General features: G+C 41.1%; 1 protein-coding gene across 1 annotated transcript in view; it reads left to right on the top strand.

Annotated features, from left to right (window-relative positions):
- The first annotated feature begins 3431 nt into the window (after nt 1-3431).
- Nucleotides 3432-19350, top strand: part of LOC137049330 (E3 ubiquitin/ISG15 ligase TRIM25-like) — a 46230-nt gene continuing 30311 nt past the window's right edge. Inside the window, exons 1-3 of the mRNA XM_067427850.1 lie at nt 3432-4031; nt 16777-16872; nt 16959-17192. Of these exons, the coding sequence (XP_067283951.1) occupies nt 3453-4031; nt 16777-16872; nt 16959-17192 (909 nt within the window). The 5' untranslated portion in view covers nt 3432-3452. The remainder of the gene's footprint in view (nt 4032-16776; nt 16873-16958; nt 17193-19350) is intronic.

Here is a 19350-nt window from a genome sequence, read left to right as displayed (position 1 = left end):
AACAATGCAAGGACTTCAACTTACCAACTTCTTCATTTGTTCTGGCTGATCCTTTATTTGATTTTCAAGCCTTTCCAGATCAGATAAATCTGACAAAGGGAGGTTGAATGTGGTGATGTCTGGAAGTTCATCACTCTGCGACTGAGCACTGTTCTGTTTCTGCTGATTCTTCAGAATGATGGCAAGTTGTTGTTTGATGACCTCTTGTGCTTTTAAATCTTCAGTCAGCAAGGTTGTAAAAAACTAATAAAAATAAGCATACATGAACTTGAAGCTTTTTTTTGTATATTTTTGTATAGTGTTTTGTAGGTAGTCAGTTGAATCTTAAATCCCTAGTTGAATTAGGCCTTTAAAAAGATGAAGTTAATACTTACAAACACTGAAACTGAGATGAACTGAAACATGTTCTGTCTCCATTTTTTAACTGCACTGGTACATAGCGTAAATTATTCCTAGAGGTGGAAGGACTTGCAATACCATCTGTGTCTGAATGGAGTTCTCAGAGTTTCTACCATAGTCCGTGGTGGTGATGGTATATGGGGTGCTGCAAAAACTTCTGAGTGATCAACGTGATCTCATGAAAATACGTGAGTATTTTTACATAAAGTGTGATTCTACTACACGTACATTTACTAACGTTTTCACACACAATAAAACGTACAATACTGACTTATTAACAGCACTAAAATGTACAATATTGACGTATTGACAGCACTAAAATGTAAATTATTGACGTTAACGTGTAAGCAGCCAGCCACCGGCTCCTATAAATCGTGGCATTAATATTGTTTATTTTATATCCAATAGTCACATCAATACATGTTTTCAGTCACATTTATTAAATGCATTTTACTAAGTTAATCAACCTAATATAAAATAACAGAAATATAAAATAACATTTTGCTCTCGTGACATCACTACAAACTCATTTCGGGTGACTAGATAATGTTAAAAGAAACTGAATTTTAAAACCGTCAGATGAATAACATTCTTGCCAACCATTTTGTAGTATTTAGCTTGTTGTTTGCTGTGAGACATAAAAAGGCATTTTCTCCTATTCAGCAACTGGCGATCACAAGATACACCAAAACACAACATCAATTCACAAAACGCAACACTTTATTCGTTTGCTGTAATCCAAATCGTTAGAATCCATATGTTTGTGAGAAACAAATCTAAAATTGAGCCCGGTGATCTTCATCTCCATTAGTCTTCATCTCCTCTCAGTAGCGCGACGGTAAACATCAAATCTCGCTCTCGTAAATTCAAATTTAAAAAACGCGCCCTCATGAAGCGTTACGACATGATTTACGGCAGTGGCATCGAACGCTCATTGGCTCTCGCCTGCTTCGTCACAGATTTTTGACATGCCGTGTTTCAGTCGATTTGTATTTGAAATGGGAAACGCGCAACTTCACGGAGAGAAGCCCAAGGGGGTAATCTAGCGCTCGGAAAGCATTCCACCCCTAGGGGCTGCCATTGCTAACCAAGCCATCACCTGCTGTTAGCATCCCATTGACTCCCATTCATTTTTGAGTCACTTTGACAGTGAATAACTTTACATCTGAGACGTTTAAAGACTCCATTTGTCCATTGTTTATTTCTAAAGAAACATGACAATGTATAAAAGGCTCCATTACCTTGTATCTTACACTATCGCTCCGCAGCAGCTGTTTTTGTAAAAATAGGCTAACGATTGCGTCATAACCAACGCGACCCTGTCGCACAGTTGAGAAATTACCGTATAGACAGGAGGAGACGCTCGCAGGCAATCTTTTACTGTCTATGAGACAGTCGGGGGGACGTGGAGACATGTCCTGGAGACTAGTCTGATAAAGTCAAGGGGGAAGAATGGGGAGAAGCCCATAGTGAGCCAAAAGCAACGGGAGAAAATATTTAAACAACGTGATTCAGCTTTCGCTTTCCACATCTACTAGAAGACTCACAGCTGTCAGACAGGAGGCTCACGTCACATCTACGTCGTCAAGCTCAGTCTGAGCCTGCGCAGTTCGCTCAGCCATCAGGAAGTGAGTGCCCCTAGGTTGACTTCATTCTTTCGCCGTAGACGTCAATGGGAATGCTCGGTCCATTTCTTTTACTGTCTATGGAGAAGCCGGATTAATATTTTCATTGATTAATAGCTAAGCTAACATTCTGCTCTGTACCTCATACAAAACTTTTAACGTTATATACCACCAGAGAGGACTGCGACTGCAACACATCTTCATTTGAACTACTTTTGGTACCGCTTTTGACATTTTTGCAATAAATAAATCATTGTGAGTACACTGGTCTGTCTGTTATGCTTTGATTTATAACAGTACGTTGTTTTAATAAATGCTAATGGGTAGGTTTAGGGGTAAGTGTAGGATTAGCCGTTCAAAATATTTTTTTTAATGCTATATTGTTACCAAAATCGTCATTTTCCAACGTTTTACCTTTTATTTTCTTTATATTCTGTATTAAATTGGTAGGTTTAGGTTTTGGGTAGTGTTAAGGGATCGTAGATTAATCAATAAAATGGTCAAAGGGAAATTATATAGATATCTTTAAGATATAACAAAACAAAAAAAAATGTTTTTACCAGAATAAAGTTTTGTATTCTCAAAAAAAAAAAAAGATTTCATGATGGATTCGTAAATATTTTACGTTTTTTAGCTGTAAAAATGTAATAATACTACGTTTAAATGTTGCAAATACGTCTATATTTTACATTTTAGCACTTCTCCAAACGTACTAAGACGTACGTTTAGTCTCTTTGAAAGTAACGTATTAATACCTACGTATTAAGGGTGAGACCAGACTGGAGTGATCCTCAATTCTGACTGTTTTTTTCCAGTCTCTTGCTTGCAAAGTAATTCTCTTCATCATCCTCACTAGAGTGGTTTCTTTTATTTCCCCTAATCGTATACATGAAGAAAAAACAACAACGTTAAAATAGTGCCGTAGCAAAAATTGCAGATTATAATGTATCAGCGCAATATATGTACAATTTACATATAAGACAGTTAACCCAAAATAAAAAAATATGTAATTATCTATTCCTTCAATCTGTTGTCGCTAACAGACTTTTCATTTTGGGGTTAACTACACACCGTTTATATAAAAAACCAGTCATGAATCACGAAAAATTAGTATAAATAGTATGAGTGTGCAATGTCGTGGAATGTATAACGTATACATTCCACGACATTGCACACTCATACTATTTATATGCATTTATGTGTGATCGGGTTGTCCTGGTATATGGGAGTATCGTCAAAACTGAACTGAGCAGGAATAAGGCTCTTCAATACCAGGAAAAAGGAACCTTCTTGATAGACTTGCAGACACACCTCTTTTACACACGTTACATAAACAAAGAACAAGGAAATAGGAATCACATGAGTTCAGGGAAAGAGAAACTTAAGTGCAGTTGAGCTGTGGTTTGTTTGTGTGTCTAATGCAGTAAAATGGCAGACGCCAGAATTTCAGTGGATCAGGATGAGTTCCTGTGTCCAGTGTGTCTGGATCTCCTGAAGGACCCAGTGACCACTTCCTGTGGACACAGTTACTGTAAGATCTGTATAACAGTCCACTGGGATCAGGAGGATCAGAAGAGAGTCTACAGCTGCCCTCAGTGCAGACAGACCTTCAGTCCAAGACCTGCTTTAGCTAAAAACACCATGCTGGCTGATGTGGTGGAGAAACTGAAGAAGACTAAACTTTCTGCTGACCGTTACTCTGGAGCTGGAGATGTGCAGTGTGACGTCTGTACTGGAACAAAACACAAAGCCGTCAAATCCTGTCTGGTGTGTCTGGAGTCTTACTGTCAAACTCATTTTGACCGTCATGAGGAATTTCACTCACGTAAGCCACATAAAGTGACGGATGCCACTGGACGACTGCAGGAGATGATCTGCCGTCAACATGATAAACCCCTTGAGGTTTTCTGCTGCACTGATCAGACGTGTATATGTGTGCTGTGCACGATGGATGAACATAAAAACCATCACACTGTATCAGCTGCAGCTCAGAGGACAGAGAAACAGGTATGAACTTTAAACTAGACACTGATGATATAATGCTGACACTGTTTATATGCAGCCGCGTAGCACCAAATTTTGGGCCCTGGGTACAGACCATCTTGCTGGGCCCCTGTACCAAATACCATAGTGATACCAATGGGTGGGGTATTGCATTTTTTCATAAAAAACACTTAAAACGTAAATAAAATAAGCCACACTGATTAATGTATATGTTGTCACGGGGTGTTTTGGTGTAGGTTCATGTTTCATGTTTTAAGGTTTCATGTTCACTGTCATGTTTTGTCATGCACTTCCTGGTTTTGTCATGTGGTCTATTGTCATGTGATTCCATGCCCTCATGTGTTCCTGCCTCGTGTTCCTGTCTTGTTTTCATTGGTTTATGAGTTACTCATTGTTCACAGGTGTCCCTCGTTTTGTCACTTGCCCTTGTGTATTTAAGCCCTCATGTTTGCCAGAGTCTTGGTCAGTTATTGATGTATGTGTAACCCGCTGGTGGTGAGTGGTTTGTCCATGTCCATGTCCATGTCCATGTCCATGTCCATGTCCATGTCCATGTCCATGTCCATGTCCATGTCCATGTCCATGTCCATGTCCATGTCCATGTCCATGTCCATGTCCAGACAAGTAAAGTTTTATGTTGTTTGCCAAGTTTTTTATTTGTTTGGATTTGTTTAATAAACTGCACTTGGGTTCGTCAACCTCGCCTTCAGTGGATCCGTGTTACATATGTATGTATAGAAAACTGACTTCTAAGGGGCCCCCCTGCCTTGGGCCCTGGGTACTCATTACCCTTTACCCCCCCAGTCCGACGCCCCTGTTTATATCAGCACGCATATGATCAGGAAACATTCACACTGCAGACGTCATCAGAAGTGAACATTTGCTGCAAGTGGACTTTGACTACTGAGCGTATTTGTGCTCCGTACTGAACTTGACAGAAAATATGGTGAAATGCACTATAAACAAACTGATCAACACAGTCTTTTGTAAAACAAGCTTTTAATAAGGCAAAATAAAATAAAATAATGGAACATTATTGGAACTTTAGAATACTGATCCATCATAAATGAATAACTAGACAGGGACAAATAAGTAAAGCAATATTTGTATGTGACTTTGTTAAATTTGATACCAGCTGAACATGATATTTAATTTAGAAAGTGTTTTCTTATTTTCACGGGACCCGGTATCGCACAGAGACACAGGGAGACAGACGGGAGAACGCGCATCCTGTTTGTTTTCTTTATTTAGCGAAAAGTACAACATTTAGTTTTTATTTTGAGTGTACATAAATAAAAGTAGACACTTTAAGCTTTGTAAAGACATATATTTCATGTCTGTAAGGCCAAAAATGACAGATTATTTTAAGGTGTTTTACACTGTCATGAGGAAAAATACAGCAAAACACGGGGTTCAGATAGTTAAAGGGTTACTTTAGCAATTAGCATATGGCTTTGTATTAGTAGAAACCCTGGAGTATGATCGTGCTGCAAAAATAATTAAAAAATAATTTCACATTTCTACTACATTAATGACCAAGTTTAAATACAGATACATCTTCCCAGCACTGAAGTGAACGTTGTAAATGTTCCGTCCTTCGGATGAGACGTTAAACCGAGGTCCTGACTCTTTATGGACATTAAAAATCCCAGGATGTCCTTCGATAAAGAGCAGGCGTGTAACCTGGCCAAATTTGCTCATTGGCCTCCTAATCATCCCCCTCTCCTGATTGGCTTAATCACTCAACTCCTCTCCACCAATCAGCCACCACTCATTCATGAAACACGAGCAGAAATTATTTGTGTGTAAATAATTTGTAAGGCCCCTCTTTCACGCAAATTCACGCTTTTCGTGAATTAGAAAATTTATGTCATTTTCAAAATGTAAGTTGGTACAAAGAAATTTACACCTGCTCCCTGCCACGTGTAAATAGTGCATAAAACATTTGAATGTTCTGTGTTCTAATTTAGTCAAACGATGACATTGCATTTGGTGCACTATGTACCATAAAAATACTTCACAAGTTAATTTGTGAATGTTTAACATTTTTACTGTTCAACTTTGGGTAATATGCAGCTGTGACGAGGCGGGAGACTCGGTGGGATCCATATGCAACTTTATTATGAAACAATCGTAGGAATACAGGCAGTGGGCAAACGTAGATCATAAACAAGGACAGGCAAAGTGTTGGGAGAGGTGGCAGAGTAAGCTAGTAAACAGGCAGAAGAGTACGTGTTAACCAGGGCAAAACAAGACTTCGCAATGAGTGTTTGTGTGCAGCGGCTTAGGCTACGTCTACACTAATCCGGATAAATTTAAAAATGGAGTTTTCGTCTAAAAACGCTTCTCGTCCACACTATCATTTTCAATCGTTTTCCAAAAAATGTTCATCTACACTGAGACGTCTGAAAATGCTTACATCCCCGTACTGCGCATGAGCAAATCTAAGACGCTTCGACTTGCGTCATTTCCGCAACTCGTTTATTTCCTCTTTGAAATTTTGCGGCAATGTCGAGATTTTTAAATGGGTCGACAGTGAGGTGGAGTTGTTTCTGCGAGTAACACATGAATATAAAGTGCTAAAAGCAAGTGAAAATGTAGACTGGGGGTGTGTCTCAATCAGCTCCCTGGCTCAGTAGTCAGGGCACAGATCAGGACATAAGTCAATGGGCTGACTCCCTGATCAGTGCCCTGACTACTGAACTAGGGAGATGATTTAGACGCAGCCTGGGAGACATGCCAAAATAAATACGGCGTGAATTGGTCATATGACTGCATCACATATGAAAGCAGAAAAGACTCATTAATAATTCACGCAAAAAACTCAATGCACACATGTGTAGACAATTTCACATGCATGAAATAAAATTTACATGCACAAAAAACTATTCACATGCGAAAAATAAAATTATATATTCATAAAATACATTTCACAAAATGCAAAACACAATTCGTAGATTTACAAGCTATCTGTTGCACAAATAGCAAAATATCTTCATCACTAAACAATAAGTGTATCTAAAAAACAACTCCGATGAGGCCAGTGCTAAGTGGGAGCTATTGGCCATCCAGATGAGCTGAGAGAGCTGTCTGAGGGGCTCTGCACGTTACCTGCAGCTAATATACAACAAAACAAGCATCATTTCCTCTTCATATGGGATATCTGATTACCACAGCAATTGCTTACTTCTGTTAATATTTAATAAGCTATCACTACAACTGATCTCTAACTTCATAGTTTCACTAAACAGAAATTAACTGATCAAATTGTGCAAACCTCTGCTTAGCCCCATGACGAACTGTGGGCAAAGGCTGATGACGTAACACCAGGTGGGCCCGGGTGGGAGGAGAGCGCTGCCAGGAGAGTCAAAATACACACACACACACACACACACACACACACACACACACACACACACATCCAAGGCGATTCAGACGCGAATGACGATTTGTACATTCACATTCAAGGACAAACTTGTACATTTTAAGCATTCAAAAGTTTTTATGCACAGTTGTAAATCTACGAATTGTGTTTTGCATTTTGTGAAATGTATTTTATGAATATATAATTTTATTTTTCGCATGTGAATAGTTTTTTGTGCATGTAAATTTGATTTCATACATGTGAAATTGTCTACACATGTGTGCATTAAGTTTTTTGCGTGAATTATTAATGAGTCTTTTCTGCTTCCATAATCACATGGCTAAACATGCGTCATCGTAATAAAAAGCCTCCGTTTTCACAGTCCACACTACGACGTGAAGACGGCGTTTTCAAAATTATCCGCTTTGAAGAGCGTTTTCAAAACGATACGTTTTCATTGACTTAAAACGCTTTCTCAGTGTGGACGGAAGGCATAAACGGAGAAAAAAATATACGTTTTCAAATGAAAACGTATTAGTGTGGACATGGCCTTAAATAGTCCAGGTAATGGGAAACGTGTGTGTGTGTGTGTATGTATGTTTTTGTGCATTATGAGGAAGCAAATGTGTATAATGACATAAGTATTACAAGGAGAGGGTGAAATGTATGGACATTAGCCATGTCCCCACTTTTCAAAATGCTTATAAATCATACAGGATGAGGTTTTTTTTTTAGAAAGTAAAAATGCTGAATGTTTCCTGTGATGGGTAGGTTTAGGGGTAGGGGCAGTGTAAGGGGATATAAAATACAGTTTGCACAATATAAAAATCATTATGCCTATGGAATGTCCCCATATGTCACAAAAACAAACGTGTGTGTGTGTGTGTGTGTGTGTGTGTGTGTGATGAGCTCTGGTAAGGGGTGATTGGAAATGTAGTCCAGCAAGATTTAGTACTCAGGTGAGGGAGCCCTCTGGTGGCAATAGTTTGTGCCAGCCGCACTTGTTGCTGTACATTTTTACCCGGCAGTTCAATCACAGTGGAGAAGAAGTGGGACAACATCAACCAATTATCCTGCTTGTACACTGACTAGACGACAAAGGAGAAGTTAATATTGTTTTTTACTGCATTCTTATATTCAGTAATATTCTTCAAAATGAGATACTAGTAACACATTACTGCCATGGATATTATGTATCATAGCTACCAAAGTATCTTAGCTGGAAAAAACTCTGTGCTTGCAAAGTGCTTTCAAGCGCCACCAGCTGGCCATTTTCAGAAGAGCACCTTGCATTTTTTAGCTGGCTAAAATGCTTTGGTGGACACACAATAATTTTAATATTTATGGCTAGGCAAATGACCAATTAGTCTCTTTAGCATTTTTTCAAAATACTGGAGCCAAATCTGAGAAAGAAGTCCAGAAGATTCCACAGGGTTCCTGGTCACGTCATTTGCGTAGTTGTGATTCATGGGCGGGTTTATGCTAATTCATTAATATACACAAGTTTAACCACCGAATCTGTGGTATATGAAGCATATGTGAATCTGGAGGAGAGTTTTTGTAAAGGTCAATTTTATGTGCAAATTACTAATTTGCTTGTATATTTGCAAAAGTTTAATGAATGAGATCCAGTGTGTGTGAGTGTCTTTAAGACACTGACACAGCACTGCTGTCACGGAACAGGGAATAAACAGACGGCAGGCAGAGAAGTGGGATCCAAATGCAGGGGAAATTTAATAACCAAAACAATCAAAAATCAGGAACAAAATAACACTGAGCAAACGAAAAGAAAACACGGGGAACAGAGAACTGTGAAATACCTGCATAACAGCAAACAATGACCGACAGAGAACAACTGTATCACAGAGGTATAAATACACACAAGGGAACAAGGCTAACAAGGGGAGTGGTAAATGGGAAAAACCTGGGAAACCTAATCAACATAAAAAACTACAAGAACTACAAACTCCACAGGAAACAGGACACAGAACAATGCACAGATACCTTCAACATAAAAGTCCCACAGAGTGTCAGACACTGAACAGATGTGACATAACCCCCCCTCAAAGGAGTGGCTTCCAGACACTCCAGAACCAGTCACGGAGGGAGGTGAAGCGGTGGCGGAACAGGGGGAGGGATGGAGGGTCAGGATCGGACACTGGAAGCAGGATAGGACCTGGGACGGATCGGGCGGGACTGGAGGGACAGGCCAGGGCAGCCCAAACAGTTCAGGAGGCCAGGGCGGCACAGGCTGGTCATAGGTCTGTGCATACAGCAGGCTGCTGGGCTGGGGCACAGACTGGTAGTTGGCTTGTGCATTCTCCGGACTCTGTGCGCGGGCCGGAGCCCTCTCCGGACTCTGTGCGCGGGCCGGCCACGGCAAGGGAATGCACTTGGTCAGCTCAGGACACTCCTCCAAGACTACCGCAGGCTGCTCAGAAACAAGCCCTGAGTCCCCAGAGGAGATCCTGTGTTTCAACCAAGCACGTAGTACCGCTGCCACAAAGAATCCCAGCACAGCCCTCCTGGCTGTGTCAGGACTCGGGATCTCCAGACTCGGGACCACCGGAACTGGGACCACTGGCACAGGGTCCGCCTGACCACGAACCACCCGAACTGGGACCACCAGCAACAGGGACCACCAGCACAGGGACCCCTGGACTCGGGACCACTGGACTTGGGACCTCCTCCACCGAGACTCTGGCCACCGGGATCTCCGACTTGGTGAATCCTGCCATCCAGTCCCATAGCTTAAGAGCATGAGCCGCGTAGCTTTCCAAAGACCCATCAGAATCCCAGTCAGGCATGCATGACTGAAGGGGCTCTGACAATCCCCTCCGAAAGAGGATCATCAGGCATGCCTCGCCCATCTGAGTCAGACGAGCCAACCTGATGAACTCACACACAAAGTCCTTGGTGCTGAGCTCTCCTTGCTGGAGCCGCACTAATCTCCCCGCTGGATCCATAAGTGGGTCGGTCATTCTGTCACGGAACAGGGAATAAACAGACGGCAGGCAGAGAAGTGGGATCCAAATGCAGGGGAAATTTAATAACCAAAACAATCAAAAATCAGGAACAAAATAACACTGAGCAAACGAAAAGAAAACACGGGGAACAGAGAACTGTGAAATACCTGCATAACAGCAAACAATGACCGACAGAGAACAACTGATTCACAGAGGTATAAATGCACACAAGGGAACAAGGCTAACAAGGGGAGTGGTAAATGGGAAAAACCTGGGAAACCTAATCAACATAAAGAACTACAAACTCCACAGGAAACAGGACACAGAACAATGCACAGATACCTTCAACATAAAAGTCCCACAGAGTGTCAGACACTGAACAGATGTGACAACTGCATGGAGGCTTCTGCCTACAGAATTTCCCAAATGGCAGCTCTGCCACCCTTCCTTAATACCCAGACTAGAACAAAAGGGTTGTAAATATTTGCTACACAAACACCTTGTTTGGGGGAGAGGATCAGATATCTTAAAGAGACCGCTCAAAGAGATTTAAAGTGAGACTTTTAAAACGATACCAAACATGAAAAGGAAAAAAACAATAGATTCGCAAGATACATCATAGATAATTTCCTTCAATCAAGGGGAATGATTCAACACTCTTACACTCTTTCTGTGAGATCTTCTCTCCAGATTAGTTTTTATTGCAGGGTGTTGGATCTCAGCTTTTGTCTTAGCAATTGAAGGGAACAAAATATTTGTTTGTGCATTATTGCTTTTGCTAGCATGCTTTTAGAGATCAATCATTAACAATAGTCATAATAGTTAAGTTATGAGATGATTCATGCCTTAAAGGACAACTCCGGTGAGAAATGACCCTAGGGGTAATTAACAGATGAGTAGATCGTTCTCTGGGATGCGTTTTAATGGAAATCAAATGTAAAGAGTTTTATCTTGAAAAACAGATTAGCTTATAACGCTAGTCTATGGGGCAAAGAGTAGTGAAATTAAATCGCTAGTTAATACCACTAACAAGGCTTAAAATAGCCTCACACTAACACAGTAGCATAATGAGGGTCCCTACATGCAAACCGAAGCATTGAGAACTTTGTAAGAGTACAAACAGTTAAATAAGAAGGTACTTAACATTACATTACATGTTTACTGACAGGCGCTATCTTGGAAAACAGTCTCGACCAGTCGTGCCACGAACGCTGTGCTAAGTGCGCTGATTGATAGGAATTAAGTTTGTGAAATCCTAATTACATGGAAATGCATGAATTGTATCTCTTTATTAAAATATATGGTTGACTAACTACAAGGGAAGAAGGTGTCCCATCAGAGCCGGCCCAAGCCTTCATGGGGCCCCAAGCAGAATTTTATTTGGGAGCCCCTCAGTACAGATTGACTATTGTCAATTCTTGATAATAATTGCATACCCATTATCAATTTTATTAGTTGTAGCTGTGTTGCTTATCATGTCTGCCTGTCATGTTTTTACACTTATATGGTTTTTAATTGTAAAAGTAGCAAACCCACAAGCAGGGGCGTAGCACCAAATTTTGGGCCCTGGGTACAAACCATCTTGCTGGGCCCCCGTACCATGTATGTGTATGTATAGAAAACTGACTTCTAAGGGCCCCCCCCTGCCTCGGGCCCTGGTTACCCTGGTACCCTTTATCCCCCCAGTCCCACGCCCCTGCCCACAAGAGTGCCCAGGTGTTCATTTGCACTTTAATATTCAAAATCTTACAGTACAGTTCAGACTGAGATATGTACGATTTAAACTTTTTTTAAGTCTCATGCTAAATATGCTCACAATTCTTTACCCCAGGACTCTTTGATGAATAGAAAGTTCAAAAAAGGAACTATCTAAAATAGATAAAAGGATTTATCTAAAATAGAAAGCTTTCAAAGAATCATAAAAAAAAGATGTTTACACTACTGTTTTCAACATGATAATAAAAAATAAATGTTTCTTAAACAACAAATCATCATGAGAATAATCTGTGAAGGATCATGTGACAGTGAAGACTGGTGTAATGATGTTGAAAATTCAGCTTTGATCACAGGAACACATTACACATACATTCATATATATATATATATATATATATATATATATATATATATATATATATATATATATATATATATATATATATATATATATATATATATATATATATATATATAATAGAAAACAGATATTTTAAATTGCAATAATATTTCACAATATAACTGTTTTCACTGTAGTTTTAATCAAATAAATGCAGCCTTTGGTGAGCATAAGAGACTTATTTTAAAACAAGAAATGGTGGATTTCTTTCAAACATTAAGCAGAGCTTTTATTTTGGCGGAAATTCACGCAGAAAGACATTAGTACTTTTATTTGTTGACAACAGCATATTTATAAATGATTCTCATTACAAATTTGGGAAGGCTTTTTGGGAAGAACAAATTTGCATTCCCCCCAAAAAAAGTAGATAGCCCTAATTTTGAGCGACTCAAACTACAGCACTTGCAGAGAAGCATTTACTGTGAACAGAAACTGGAAGCTATGCTGTAGCTACTCCGTCCAAAACATGCAGCATGTCAAATAAGATATTTGCACTAAACCAAAGCGCATTCTCAAATTCATCCATTCATGAAAACGTTACCGGGCAACTGACAAGTAGTGCCGTTTCAGCAACGATTTTTTTCTTGCACTATGGACTTTGAACCCTGACGAACAAGTTATAGCAGTCGATGGCACCGCGAGCTCGTGCAGCGCTGTCAGAATCAATCCGTGCATATATTAGAAAATGTAACATTTTGCAGTTTATTTAGTAATTGTTTTAAGTCCATTTTGCGATTTCAAACACAAAGGAACATACAGCGGCAGCAAGATGTCATTTCAAGAGCTCTTGGCAGCCGCTTAGTTCGCTTATGCCTTGGGCCGACCCTGTGTCCCATATGAGATTCCAAGTCACGGTTCATCACTTATTCATCACCTTTTTGTGCATAAATATTGGCGTCAAAGGGAAAGGCGGGTTGTTGCGGACCTGCCCGCACAAGCCTTGCATAGGATTGTGTAAATCAGGGACAGCTGTGACCCAGAGCTCTGTCTGCTTTCTTCATCTGACTTAATTAGTCATTAAACAGTTAAACTTCTGTTTCTGCTCTCCTCATTCAACGAACACGCGGACTACAGGAAATTGATGAGAGTCCAACACAGTAACTATTTCTTACACTGAACATTGTATTTGGGCTAAAACTGAATAAACACCCCCCTGCACAGCTTTGTTAGTAGGGTAATAAACTTAACCAAACGCATCCTATTTTTAGTGTAAAGGTACGTTCACACCAAACAGGAATAGAGCGTCTGGAGTGAATGATTTCCATGTTAAGTCAATGGAAAAGCGCGGTGACGCGCGTCTGGAGGTCCTGTGGCGCGATAGACGCGTTTAGTGCGGCGAGATGGACGCGATTCCGCCTCATTCGCGCGTCCAGTTCGTACGAATAACGCAAATTTGAAGCGAATTGAGCGTCTTGCGAGAGTGGTGCTTTTTGTGCATTCACGCGTTTGAAGCGAATTTGCGTCTACGCCCGAGTTGAAAAATTTGAACTTTGGCATCAATTCGCGGCGCGTTAACCAATGAGGCGCCTGCTTGCTGCTGCCATGTGATGAGAAACCCTGCATATAATTTAAAAATACTGATATTTTGTCACTACATGTAGTTTTAATGCTTTTCAGTTGATAAAGCTAAAATATGTGGTTTACCTAGGATGTTTTATTCATAGACAGAGCCTATTTAAAAAGAACACTTGCGTTTTTGGAGTTGTCTCCGGGCGCTCGTTAACCCCAGCGAGACCAGCCTTTCCTTGGCCAGTCCTTCTGGCGTTTGCCGCTGGCTCGGATGTCTATGTAGAGGTTAAACATGACATATACTTCGTCTTGTGTATATCTAATGGGCGATCTTTGGTCCAATTAATCTATTGTTGCCTACCAAATCATTTTGACTGAGGGCAAAGTGAAGTTTCATAACTTTATTGTAACAAAGTTTGTAGATGGGAAGGAAGGAGGCGGGAACCGGCGAACGTTTCAAAACTTTAATTCAACATAAATAAACAAAACGAAAGTAAAACCGCGGGCAGCCCCTCGCGGACGACTGTCCGCAAATACCCACAAAATAAAACGCAAACACATAAACAAAACATAACATAAAGTCCAGGCCTGGTCCTCTCTCGTCTTCCGTAGCCCTTGCCTCTCCTTTTATGCTCCCGTCACATGGCCGCGAGACGAGACCGGTGTGCCATGCAGCTGGCACTCGTCAACACTCATCAACGGCCCGCTCTCGCGGTCCCTCGCCCCGCTGCCTGTCACACCACATTTATATTTTATTTAAATATACATGCAGTGAAGATAATCCAGGTAGTGCGTTGGCTGAACCACATGTGTAGTTGTTAATGCTTAATATATTTCACCTGGAGCGCCTTTAACGCGCGTGAATTTTGCTTCAAATGTTTGATTTCTACGCGCGTCCAATTAGCTGTGGACGCGCGAATGGATTCAAAATGTTCATGCGTCAAACTAGACGCGATTTTGACGGTCAATTCGCGTTTGGTGTGAACGTAGAGTAAGGGTGGATCGCCTACATTGGTTCTGACTGCAGGGTTGCCGAACGACTAAAGAAACGTTATCAGCGTGATGGTAGAAAACTGTACATTTCTTGTCTATAACCACCCACTGCAACTTATACCAACGACGGAAATAAGCGCAGTTACAATAGCAAAATATGTGGGAGAGCGTTGCTTTAATGTGAGAGAAAAAGAGAAAAGCCAAAGAGAAAAAGCCAGAAAAGAAGGCCCATAGAAGAGACTGCCAGAGAATAAGAGAGACAGAGCAACTGTTGCAATCTTCTTTTATCTATCCCTTGACCATGTAACTGAAACCCTAATGTGAGTAATTCAAACTGACCAATCTGACCAAACTACCCCCACTGTACTACAATTGGGCACACATTTGGCCTACAGGCCCTCAACACCTGGGGCAGTAAAACAAATGTCTTTGTTCCATTTCAAATATCTTTGATTATTTTCAATTCTTTCATTAGATTAATCCGATATGTACATATTACTAGTTCCATCTGCACAAAAGGACGCAAATGTGCACATGAATACGCATATAACCCAGAGTCAATATGTCGGGCATTGCATTTGAGCTGAAACTGAATGACACCAGCCGGTAAAATGGCAGCGCTTTGCTAGCTGGTTAATAAACTCAACCAAACACGTCCTATATGAGATTAATCAGATACAGTCAAAAATACAAAGAAGGTGTGCACATCCTCAAACCCAAATAGGGCTCAGGTGCAGGACAAAAGAAAATAATTAAAGCAAAAAAAAATGTAATGTTCGCACACTGATATAACTGCTCCAATCTATTGCAACTTTGCAATAAATTGGAGCAGTTATATTAGTGTACGGACATTACATTTGTTTTGCTTTTTGCATTAATCAGATATAGACGATATACAGTAATAATAAACTTAAAACTTGCATCTGCAGAAAAGGACGCAAATGCGTATGTGAACTTGACCGCGCTAGTCTGATGTAAATCTCGTTGTGGATTTCCATTAACACCTGAATTTACAACATTCTATCACAATTGGGTCCTCATTATAATGCTATGTAAATGACAGATTGGTGCTGCACATCTTGCACTGAATTTCATGATCAAAGTGATTTCAGGCATCAAATCCTTTCAAATCTATTTTCACTTTATTTTGCCCAGTCTGGAAGGCGTGCTGTCTAATGCTAAACAGACCTGAGGTACTTCTCAAAATGCAGCAATAACCAATCAGAAAAATAGACAAATATATATTTTTAAAGTCAGGGTGATCATCATTTTCAAGATTGAGCATCGCTGTCACGTTCGAGTACACTTGCCCATCCCTATTCCTTAGTAGTCATCTGTGAGGTATGAAAAACTTTGTAGTTACTGATTAGCTAATAGTGAATTACCACATTCGAAGAAGCACTTTTACTAACTCATTTATAAATCAGAGTTTCTTGCTAGTTAATAGTAGTTACTAGAGTGTTAATACTGCATTACTCACTTGCTCCTATGTAGTTATTAATTAATGATGGAGCAGTATTTTTAAGTGTTACCCATGCCATTTATTAACAGAAATACTGTTAGTGTGAAGCTCTACATCTGTGTCAGTTTCACTTTTATTATATTTATGCTTGTAGTGTGAAACAGGCCTTATTCTTCATGTAAAATCATGTACAATAGTGGAAAATTATCTATCCTCCCTTCAGCAGTTTGAACCTACAGCAATTAGTTATTAATTTCACTTTTACTAGATTCAACTCTTCACATGATGATAGTGACAATAGTATAATGTGACATCTCAGTTATTGATTTGTCATTTAGCCCCAGCTGAAGGAGACGCAGAGTTCGATCCAGCAGAGGATCCAGCAGAGAGAGAAAGATCTTCAGCAGCTGAGAGAGGCTGTGGAGGCTCATAAGGTCAGTCTGGAGAAGAAGAGCAGTTTGAGAAGTCTCAGTCAGGACTCACTGAAGCCACTGTGTGATTGTGATGTGTGTCCTAACAGGACTCGGCACAGACAGCAGTGGAGGAAAGTGAGAGGATCTTCACTGAGCTCATCCGCTCCATTGAGAGAAGCCGCTCTGAGGCCACACAGCGCATCAGAGATCAGGAAAAGACTGCAGTGAGTCGAGCTGAAGGACAACTGGAGCGACTGGAGCAGGAGATCAATGATCTGAGGAAGAGAGATGCTGAGCTGGAGCAGCTTTCACACACACAGGATCACATCCATTTCCTGCAGGTAACAGAGATCTAAAAGAACTTCTTGGGTTACTTGAATCTAACCTTGTTTCCTGAAAAAGTGAGAATGAGATGCTGATTTAAGCACTATGGAAAGGCTTTTTTTGACCGGTTGTGAAGCATGTGTGGCAAACACGCCAACAATTTGGCTTATCTAACCTTTGACGTGACGTCATCGGAATGCGCACACGAGACCCTTACACTTCTCTGATCATTACTTCATCACATTTAATTTACATCTTACTACTCATACACTTCCACTTCCTCTACCAGTTAGTTTCAGACAAAACCTGTGTTCTCTTTCTCCCTCTCACCTCTCCTCCGTTGTGTCATCCTATCTTCCGTCACCCACACAATTCTCCTCTATGGATGTCAACACTGCAACAGACACTTTATGTTCCACTTTAACCTCTTGTCTAGATAGTATCTGCCCTCTGTCTTCTAGGCCAGCTCGCGCTACTCCCTCTAACCCTTGGTTATCTGATGTTCTTCGTGAACACCGGACCAAACTTATTAGGGCAGCAGAAAGAAAATGGCACAACTCTAACGACCCATCTGACCTGAGTAAGTACCAATCTCTGCTCCTTTCCTTCTCACAGGACGTCCATACAGCTAAATCCTCATATTTTCACAACAAAATCAACAGCACCTCAGACTCACACACACTTTTCAGAACTTTCACCTCTCTCCTCTGTCCCCCTCCACCACCTCCCACCACTTCTCTTTCTGCAGACGATCTTGCCCATTTTTTCACAGCTAAAACCACACTCATCAGCAGTCAGTTCACACCTCCACACACACACACACTTGTGAATCAGCCACATCCACAGCCAAACATCTTCTCTCCTCCTTCTCTACACTCACTGAGGACGAAGTATCTAAGCTTCTCCTCTCCAGCCATCCCACTACCTGCCCTCTAGATCCCATCCCCTCACATCTCCTACAAGCCATCTCCCCTACACTCTTACCAGCACTCACACACATCATCAACACATCTCTCTGCACCGGCATCTTCCCCACCACATTCAAGCAGGCTCGGGTAACCCCACTGCTTAAAAAACCCACATTAGACACATCCCTTGTAGTAACTACAGACCTGTTTCTCTCCTACCATTCATTGCAAAAACACTTGAAAGAGTTGTGTTCAACCAGGTCTCATCTTTCCTCTCACAGTCTAATCAACTGGATGTAAACCAGTCAGGTTTCAAAAAGAGAGTGTGAGAGAGTGAGACAGCATTATTGTCTCAACTGAGACAGCATTATTGTCAGTTACTGAAGCCCTGCGGCTGGCTAAAGCTGCATCCAAATCATCAGTCCTCATCCTCCTTGATCTGTCTGCTGCCTTTGACACTGTGAATCATCAGATTCTTCTGTCCACCCTCTCATCACTGGGCATCACAGGGACTCCTCTCCACTGGTTTGAGTCCTATCTCACAGGTAGGTCTTTTAAGGTTGCCTGGAGAGGAGAGGTATCCAAAACACATCAACTGACCACACAGGTTCCTCAGGGCTCAGTGCTTGGACCGCTCCTCTTCTCCATTTACACTACATTATTGGGACATTATTGGGACCCATCATTCAGCCACATGGCCTCTCATATCATTGCTATGCTGATGACACAGCTCTACCTCTCATTTCAACCAGATGATCCCACAGTAGCTGCACGAATCTCAAGCTGTCTGGTGAACATCTCGGCATGGATGAAAAAACATCACCTGCAGTTCAATCTAGCAAAGACTGAGCTGCTTGTTTTCCCTGCTAATCCCACCATACAACACGATTTTACCATCCAGCTAGGTTCATCTTCAGGGCTCTCAAGTCTCACGCTTTGGGCGTGAGACACACGCATTTCAACCCGTTCACACGCTCACACGCCACACCTTGTATTTCTCACGCAGAGAAATCGCCAGGGTAACACACACTATTTTGCGCGCTCTATTAGAGGAATCAAGCGAGTTCCCCATAGAGTTCTGACGGCCCTGCCACGCACCAGTTAATCTAATAAAAATAGAGGCCGAACAGCCAATCATAAAATAGATTTGCTGTATCTGGGTAAGATATAGATATTCCCTCCACCCAAGAACGTTTACGTTCTGATTCCAACGTCACATTCTGTGATTCACGCCACGGCCTCGCTCATTGAATCAAATGCTCGCTGA

Source organism: Pseudorasbora parva, chromosome 20, assembly GCF_024679245.1.
Source record: "Pseudorasbora parva isolate DD20220531a chromosome 20, ASM2467924v1, whole genome shotgun sequence".
In the NCBI taxonomy this organism is placed as follows: domain Eukaryota; kingdom Metazoa; phylum Chordata; class Actinopteri; order Cypriniformes; family Gobionidae; genus Pseudorasbora; species Pseudorasbora parva.
The sequence above is the reverse complement of the archived record's forward strand: the minus strand, read 5'-3'. Positions and strand labels throughout refer to the sequence as shown.